This window comes from Mugil cephalus, chromosome 22, assembly GCF_022458985.1.
Source record: "Mugil cephalus isolate CIBA_MC_2020 chromosome 22, CIBA_Mcephalus_1.1, whole genome shotgun sequence".
In the NCBI taxonomy this organism is placed as follows: Eukaryota; Metazoa; Chordata; class Actinopteri; order Mugiliformes; family Mugilidae; genus Mugil; species Mugil cephalus.
Window position 1 is genome coordinate 13,405,001 of NC_061791.1, and position 9,517 is coordinate 13,414,517.

Genomic DNA, 9,517 nt, shown 5'->3' on the forward strand with positions numbered 1-9,517 from the left:
GCCTCTTTAGTGTGGTTCAGTTGTGCAGTGGATTACAAAGCAATTCGGCGTTGGCATACTGAAAACCGTATCAAGCACCATGTGTTTAAGCTTGAGCGGTAAATGGTTCATATGGAAAGCAGGATCAGCATGCCAGTTAACATCTCTATACACTCACAATTAACAGACTTCAAAGAATGAGCAGCACACGGAGCAGTGTGTGTTGATATTGTTATCAAATCAGATCCACTGGCTACCACGGAAGCCCCAACACACTGATTTTAGCCCCCAGAGAAACGGTTTGGTTTCCAAACTGTAAGACTTTGTCCAATTCATAGGCAATAAAAGCGTTTTCTAAACCACATCACAATATTTTAGTTGCGAGGATCTTAGTTTTGTTCTCGTTGGCGGCCCCTGTGGCAATACGCGGTAACTGCAAGCATCTTTTTAAACGGCATCTCCACAGACACCCAGTTGTGAACACTGTTAATTTCATATTTACTGACGCTTTTAAAAATAGAATATAGAATTTTCAAAAACTGGGTTAACAGCATCATCGTCATGGATGTGACTCCTTTTTAGTCAAATATGTCTTAGCTATGAATGCTCAAATATTTCAAGGGATGATTTGAAGGGTGTTTTGAATCCAGCGCTGCCAAACCGGAAAGATGTGTGGAGCTTTCTGGTTTAACTCCTGTAGATTAGCGTATTTACGTCGTCTAGCTGCGAGCCTGAATGAGTCATCGGCATTAACCTGCAGGTGTGGTCACTCTCCTGTGTTTCAGATGGCACCAGTGGCTGGAATGTGGTCCATGGCAAGTTCATGGCAATCAACGCGGCCAACATGAGTTGCGCGTGTCCCCGGAGTCCGGATGGCCTGTCGCCCTCTGCCCACCTCGCCGACGGTACCACAGACCTGATCCTGGTCAGGAAGTGTTCCCGTCTGGACTTCCTTAGGCACCTCCTTCGACACACCAACAAAGACGACCAGGTAGGGTAGGGGTATACACATGCATCCGCTCTGTTTGTAAATGTATTCCTCCCTCTGTGTGGATGTGTTCTGTATTAACCAAAGGAATACATCGATTTAAGCTTTTTCCTCCTACTCACGCTCCCAAATTGTAAATAAACGTTGCGTTTGAGTCAAGCTGTGCAAAACATTCCTGTATTGATATGAGAGTTAAATTGATGTGATTTGGATCCAGCAGGGATAAAAGAAACCTCCTCTTCCATGACCGAAGCTACCAAAAAAAAAAACAAGCCTCGGTCAATCACTTTGCCGCAGACTGTGGCGCTCAACGCCATGAGCTTCTCATCTGCGATAAAATGAGAGCGTGTTAAGCCTGTGAATGAGCGAGCAGAAGGAGAGTTTGCCCACTTGCTGTGCTAGCACCTCCCTGTGCTGACTCTGCTCAATTTCCTAACTGTGGTTCACTTTAGTTCAAATGCCTTAGCCCTTGTGCCTTCCCACGTATCATAAATAACCTCCACCCTGGTCCGGAGAGGCACCAGTAATCGCTGCATCAGGGATATATGCTGTTTGGGAGCGCAGGCCGATACCAGACTAATGCCCTCGCAGGATAGCACGCGTATTACCGGGGGGCGAGTGTGATGATTAGTAATTATTACCTCAGGAAGGACCTTGGAAAGTTTATCCCATTTGGAGGTATCTTGTAAGTAATTTCATCTCCAGTTGCCGCCTTGGTGAAAGTGCAAAATAGCAAACTGCGTCTTTTCCGACACTGATAGCTCTGATTTGATGACGATATACATTTAGAGCTTTGAAGTTGACAAGACGAAAAGGCAAGTGAACGGAAGAAGGGAAGATATTTAAAACAGTAGCCACTTCGGTTACAGTGAAATATAACAAGCACAATGAACTGTTTTCTGCTTCACTCGACTCTAAGCTTGACTTTCTGCGGTCCCAATTAAATATTTTACCATGCAGATGACTAAATGAAATGTGCGCAGGCTAAATCAAATGACGAATTTCCCCTGGTGATGCTACAGCATAGAAGCCTTAAAGGTACTTTAGAATAGCAGAGGATTTCCCGAGTATACTGTAATCCAATGCTCAGAGTCAAAAGAGCGATGTGACTGTATCCATGTAAGACGAGATGAAAAAATTGGAGCGAGGTCAATTGGTTGGTGCACGTCTTTGGTTCAGGCAGATTTAACCTTTGCCTGTCACAAATTTAAACGACAAATGTGGTACTAGAGGACAGATACATATGTATACATGGTACTAAAAGAGAAATAAGGTTACAGTATGACAAACTTTTGGAAATCCCTGTGTAATCCTCCATCCTCACACATAGCCTGTGTTCTCTGCATTTAGCCTACATCCATTAGTACCCGTTAAGCTGCCCAGAGTACTGCAGATGGTTGCTAATGAATTCGGACTCCACTTGTGCTACGTAGTCTCTTCAAATGTCTCTCACGTATATGTAACACTAGCCAGTTGCCAAGCGCTGATTTAAAGTCTTTACATTCGAGACCAAACTCAAAATCAAAGTCTATAAACCTCCCACGGGTGTGTGCTGCTGTGTGAGAGTGGCGTGCTTTCCACTGTTGATATTTCTATAGAACCTCACTGACCCAAGAAGTACACTGATGAAAAAAAAAAGAAAAAAAAAGAAAAATTGTCTTTGTCACGACTAACGCCTACTACAACGTCCCCATTACCTTGGGGCGTAGTTTGCATTTAGTGATGATTAGCCAATGTTAGCATGTCAAACTGAAATTTTTAATGCATTGTCATTTTGAGCATGCTAGCATGTTGAAAGCGTCACTAAGCCCAAGAAAAGCCACAGAAAGTTGATTTCGTTGTAATCCAGTGCTGTCATCAGGAATAAATGACAAAACAAATCCCATCATCCACAGGTATACTTAGGAATGTTAGAAAGTTCACATGCTACATTACCTTAAAATGGTAACTATGACACCTGTACATGGTAGCTTAATTTAACCTCACTTTGATTGATTATCATTTCTTTTTAGACCCAATTAATGCAGAGTTCACACTTGCGTGTCGAGCAACAAACTACATTCCAATTTAAACAGAAGCTGGAGATATGAAGCGTCAAATTGACGTCCGACAAGCCGCGCTACATATCGAAGTTGTGCTGACTTCCATTTTTTCAGTGCTTCAGTGGCTTCAGTCGTATGCATTTTTTTCACCAGTAAATTTTTAATTGGATGGCTTTAAAAACAACATCAACATGTGTTTGAGCAACACTTCAACAGTGACTCGCTAACGGTGTAGCTGGCCACGATTAGTCATTTTGTAACTTTTAACATCAAGACACAAAATGCGTTATACATTACTATTCCATGTAAAAGGTGAATTAGCAAGCATTTCCTCTCTTTTCTGGTTGCGTCCCAACTTTTTGTGCAACATGGCATGCTTATGAGCAGGAACGGTAGCCCTCGTTGTAGCTTGTTTTCTGGTTGGAATGCTACATATGCTAAACCATACATGCCAAACATTTGCAAGTTAGCGTCTTCAAATGCCGCTTCGCAGGCTAGCATGACCCAAAATGTGACTCATATTCAAATGTCAGACGTATCTGAAAGAAACTGATTGTATCTAATATTGCTGTCTGCTAGTAACAGATCACAGTGCCGTATTCGCAGTTCAAATTCGTGACATGGAGCGTCTCTGGCTCCAAGCCGTCTTTGCTGCTTTACTTGCAATACAGAAAGGTAGACAAGTAGTCATATGAGTGGGGCGAGTGGGGACTTTGCATCAGAGTTCGGTTAATATCAGCATCACTGTCCAGCCAAGCGGAGAGAAACAAGGAGTGAGAAACCACTAAGCGTATTCATGGCCTTGTCAGAAAGCCTTTTAGGCAGACCGTCCAGCCTGAATGCAAAGTGGCTGCACTCATAAACCGGGCCTGATGTGAAATAAATGGCTGTCACTCCGCTTTCAGGCTGAAAAAGAGCGAAGAAAGGGAAAAAGGGGAAGGAGGGGAGAAAAGGAGAGACAAAGAAAGGGGAAGAAAAGAGAATGGAATAGAGAGAAAGTGGCACCCCGTGAAGTTGAAGGAAACAGTGCGGCGGACGGAGCTGAACCTTTCTGCGACACCGAGACAGATGAAAGGGGATTTTGACAAAATAATTTCTTTTCATCTCTCCCTCTTCTTCTCCTCACTCCACACAATTTTTATTCAACCCCATGTTATCTGACCCGTTCACGCCTCCCTTTCTCTTTTGCATCTGCTCCTGTTTGCATTTTTTTTTTGTGTGTATAAATGGAGAGAAAGAAGTGTATCCCTAAATGGACTTTTCTGTTTTCATTATAAAACCAGCAGGATTCCATAAAGAGACAATAAGAGAAATTAACTTCTTTTTTTTTTAACTTGACTCACCAGGAGCTAAAAACAAATTGCGCGCAGGAAATAATGTACTCGCACAGAACAACAGAAGACGGGTTGCAAATTTATGTTCAGTGTTCAAATCCAAGTACTGGGTGACCCCTAAGATAGATAATGTGCCTTTGCAATGGAGCCTGAAATGGACCTAAAATGAAAAAGGAATGGCAAAGTACTCTATTGGGTAATAACACTGGGAAAAATCGAAATGCTCCATGTTTTAGCATATTTAGCATGCCATAAGATTCATCAGTATACGGTACGTGCATTTATTACTTTGTTTGTAGTTTAGCGTAACCCATGGAGTAGTCATAAAAAGACACTCGCGCACTTTCTTCCAAAAAACTGCACGAAACAATCATTAACTCTCGTGTTCCCCTCTCAGCGTGCAGCTCATTTTGAAAATAGGCTTGAGTGATTCAGGAGCGCAGAATCTCAACCCTCCGCGCCATCTGCGGGAACATCTGTTCCTCCATCCAACCCCCCACGTCCTCCCCTTTCATCTATTGCTAATCCACCTCTCGCCTCCCGTCCCCAGTTTGACCACTCGTTCGTGGAGGTCCACCGGGTGAAGAAGTTCCGCTTCCAGCCGCAGCACCGCAAGGTGGTGTCGCTGGAAGACATGAGCGAGCCCCCGAAGAAGACGGGCTTCAGGACCATATGCTCTGCCCAGACAACCTGCAACTACAGCACCGCCCACAGCAGCTGGACCTGCGACGGCGAGATCCTGCCTCACACCGCCATCCAGGCCAGGTAACTAACAGAATGCATGGAGTGGAATTCTAAGGAAAGACAAGGCGGGAAGTTGCTCAACTAAAAACTAAAAGTCAAGGTTGAAAGTAATTGTCATAAGCCAACCAACATTGAAAAAGAAATCAAACGCTCTGTCATCTAGAAGTCATGATGAATGTTGTAGCCATATATATGCGACTTCTTAATGCTTTTAAACTGAAACAATCATTTTTGTCTGCTGGAAAAGGCCACGGTTCAATCTTTTTTTTTTCCTCCCTTTTATGGAGCCTGTGACTTAAAAAAAATGAACATTTTGTGCCGATAAAGACGAATCAGATCCCACTCAGCATAGGCGAGGACGGGGAAAAAGGGGCTTTGATTTGGAGCACGTAATGTTGCAGGAGCAGCATAATGGAGGACGTATTGGAATACTTGCAGAGCTCATAGCTATTGCATCACCGCGGTCTGATGTTCGTGGCAAAGGCTTTCCTTTTGGGTATTAAGCTTCAATCTCGGGCTTTAAGACACGATACTCGGGAACATTTGGAGCAATTTAAGCAAAGCGGGAGCGAATGATGTTCTGCGTGCCAGACGCATCAGTATTCACTCTGCGCTTAAGTCAAACTTATATGCGCAACTTTTAGCCATCGCTTTTGATCCAGACTGCAATATCCTGTTAACTCCTGAATGGGTGAAATTTGATGCATACATTCACGGCCCCAAATGAATGGAGCCGGGCTGCTTTGGTGAACTTTTGAGCGACAGTCCTGGTTTTTGACATCTTAACAAACACATCATTGGATGGATTGATGATGAACGCGATACCAAATCTGACAAATATAACTTAGCTTTGTAAATGTAATGGAAATTCATGTATGCAGCTAGGTTTTTGCCAGTAGGTGTGCTAGTAAAATGAAGATAAAAGATCTATTGATCAACACTGGTCAGTGCATGAATCAATATTAAAGGGAATCGAGTTATCTCTATGCTTGGCATTAGCTGCTAATAAAGAAGTTGGTCTGCGCGGCCAGACAGAAACGAGCGTAGCGGTGCCATTAGAGCCGCTAGTGTCCAATAGTCTCCAGTCAGGAGAGTCTTTCACTGTTCCCTGCTGTAAAATCTTGGCAACTCATTGGAAATAGCCCCCTTCATTATTCTGGCCCTGTCCACACTTCAGCTTTCCCCACCATCAGATCTTCCTGCTGCCGGTGTGGCACCGCTTGACGCATCATTTATTTCATGCTCCATTGTACTTAGCCAATGATGCATGGCGCTGTAATGTTGCTAATTTAACGGCCCTCCCCATGTTAAAAGGCTACTCCCCTTTAATTAAAGCAGAAGTCCGTCCTTTTATTGCCTCCTCCTTGCCGCTAATCGTTCTTGGAGTGAGCCAGCCAGAGTGCCACCAGGATAATTAATGGCAGTAGCCCAGGCGAAACGAAAAGAGTGAGATCCGAGGAGTACGCCTTCGGAGAAAGTAAAGCTCAAGGCACCGAAAGAATTCAACCCAAATGTACTTTATTTCAGAGTTGACTGTGTTTTTGTTTCGTGTAGAAGCCTTCTGGAAATAAATTATATAAATTCCTGCAAGTAAACAACGCTTCCTGTTCATATAATCTGTCCATCCGTGTTCTAACATATGTTATAAGGCACCCTTTTAAAGATCTTTTCACACCGCAAAGACTGCATGCTAATTCTGCACAATGGGGTGGCATTCCACCGCGTTTCCATCTGCCACATGGACAGTGAAGTCTCACTGAAATGAGCATAGTCATTACGTTGATGGTTTGTTATTCAGGCTAAATGATGCATTGTGTGTGTCTGTGTGTGTTATTCCTCTGCAGTGTCCAGTGCCAGCTGATCAGGCTGTTTGCCCGAGGTATCGAGGAGCAGCAGCAGCAGCAGCAGCAGCAGCAGGAGCAGTGTGTGTTTGAAGACTCTTGTACACTAAGGGCCGTGGAGCCAAACACTGCCTTGCCTGTGGACTGAGAGCAAAGACATCTATGTGCTGGAAGAAAAAAAAGTGCACACAGTTGCACTTGGCAAACTTTTCCTGGAAAAATATGGTTATCATATCAGTTTAAATCCCAAACGTGCCTGCTTAGCGTCGGCCTATACGAAGCTTGCAGTTAGATGTCCTATCCGTGCACAAGAAGAGTGATGAAAATATTCCCAGAATGAACATGTGAAGTCGCGGTCAGCCCACTTTTAAGAACGACAAACATTTAAATCTGTGACTGAAGACAGCAGCTATCTCCTCCCTGCCATTCGGAGTTCTTATGTGCAAAATTACCTCGTGGAGCTTAAGATATGATATGTAACCACTACAAACACATATTCAAACCCATATCCAGTTTCTTTCACACGTACTTTTTGGAAAAAAAAAACGGAGATGTTTAAGCTGAGAGGATCTAAAGCAGCCTCGGTGTCCGAGATAAAACCAATGATCAGGGATGGTATTTATACCGCCAAGAAGGAGTACGGAACAAGGATTTCTCCCTGTGCTGCACTGAGAGACAGACAGAAAGATGAGGCCGCGTTGTGAGAACGAAGAAAAATGTTAAGTACGCTGATAAACACTTTTAAAAAATACTCATGCGATCTGGTCTTCACATTTTGGGGGGGGGGGAAATCATTTAATCTGTGACCCAGGTGAAAGCAGATATGAGCCAGGGACACTAATAACAAGAGCTGAATACCCTGCTAATACACTAACAGGACCCCAGTGGCTGCTGGGTGATAAGGCAAAGTGGTTGCTAAGTGATCTGGTGCGTCTCAGTACTGCTGTGCTGCACCTGTGGCTCTGAGCCTTGGTCCTCTCTGACTTAAAAAAAAAAAAAATAATAATAATAATAATAAAATACAGTGACAGTTTAAACATCACCTGGGACTGAACAGAATTATGCATTGCTAACGCTGTTAGAGATAAACTATTGCTCCGCTATGAAATTAGCCTTTTTAGTAGTAGGTCGAGCTGGTCTTGATGTCACCGGAGCAAGGTCAAGGAACACAGCTTATTTTTGCTGATGCCCTTTGTGGTACTCCTACAGTGATTAGAAAGCATGCGTCGCAATAATACATTCAGAGTGGGTTTGAGTGTACGTGTGTTTTCCACAGTCACTGGAGACTTTGCGAAGGTGCCAGCGTAATGACTTAGCTGCATCACAATTAACCTCATCTCTGGCATTTTGCGGATGCGTCTCCCAGCCAAGAAAAACAATGAAAAGCACACACAGAGATGTAATGCCACGCTCCTTTTGAACCACAAAAGTTTGCTGTCTCCTCCACACGTCTGAAACTGTTAATCTGTCTGGCTGCCTGTATTTCTCCTCACTTTTTTTTATCTCCCAACGTGTGATGTTTCTTTACAGAGTCCAAGTTATCGCAAAGGAAAAGACAATATGACTGATGATGCAAAATAACAACTGTTGCTAAAAAACAGAGGTGTGATATTGCTGCTCTTTGGAAGCTAACAAATTGAAAGAAGCTAGCTGCTGCTAGTTTAGCTTGCTATAGGCTAAATAAAACATGTAAATAGCTTTATTGCTTTATATGCTTTTAAGGTCGAAGAAACAAAGAACGCTAAAAGTTAAGTTTCGAAAGCCTGGGAATAAAAAGCTTTCAAGCTAGGAAAACTAGCTTCTCCCCATGTCCTCCACTTGAAAGAAGCTAATTGCCGTTAGTTGCAGATAGCATAGCTTGCTAATACTATTAGGATTATGATTAAAACAATGGCTTTTAGCTATTAGCGCTCTGGCTAGCTAATGCTAAGTCAGTGAGAAGGTAGTGCCAAAACCATTGTGAAAAACTAAAAAGCACCGCAATGATTGAAACAAACGCTTTAAAGCTAACCAATTAGGTCAATTTCGCATGTTTCGTACGTAATGAAAGGAAAAACTAACTTCTCCCTGTGTCCTCCACTTGAAAGAAGTTAGCTGCAGCTAGTTTTACCAGTTGGGTGAAGGCTAATTATCAGATTGTCACGCCAACTCAGTACTTTGTACCTCACTGTCTGCGTGGGCACTTGAAATTCACACCTCTGGTGAACACTAAGGCTTTAATTTGAAGAGAATGTAAAATTTTAATTTTCAGGTTTTATCTGATCTTGCTGTGCTTTCTGTAAACATTGTACATAAATAAGCTGTGATGTTGGTCGATTTGTTTTATGAAAATTCTGAATAAAGTGCTTTTGAACTTTGATTCCTTTTCTGTCCTTCGCTTGATCTTCGCGGTGAGCTCGACGTCAGCGATGTTTCATCCCTTTCTTCTCTCTTCTCCTCGCGCACACACAAAGGTCGGCGTCCTCCTGCTCTGGCTTTCTTAATCTCGCTCTTTCGCACGTTCTCTGTCTCCCCGTAAGGGTGGAATTAATAAGGTGCTCTGATGTGAGCGAGATGTTTCATTAAAGAACATCAGACATCAAAAGTTGT

General features: G+C 43.2%; 1 protein-coding gene across 1 annotated transcript in view; it reads left to right on the forward strand.

The window, feature by feature from the left end:
• The window catches only part of cerk (ceramide kinase), a 42,494-nt gene extending 33,207 nt beyond the window's left edge, over positions 1-9,287 (forward strand). The window contains exons 11-13 of the mRNA XM_047575834.1: positions 765-970; positions 4,894-5,108; positions 6,932-9,287. Of these exons, the coding sequence (XP_047431790.1) occupies positions 765-970; positions 4,894-5,108; positions 6,932-7,076 (566 nt within the window). The 3' untranslated portion in view covers positions 7,077-9,287. The remainder of the gene's footprint in view (positions 1-764; positions 971-4,893; positions 5,109-6,931) is intronic.
• The last annotated feature ends 230 nt before the right edge of the window (positions 9,288-9,517 follow it).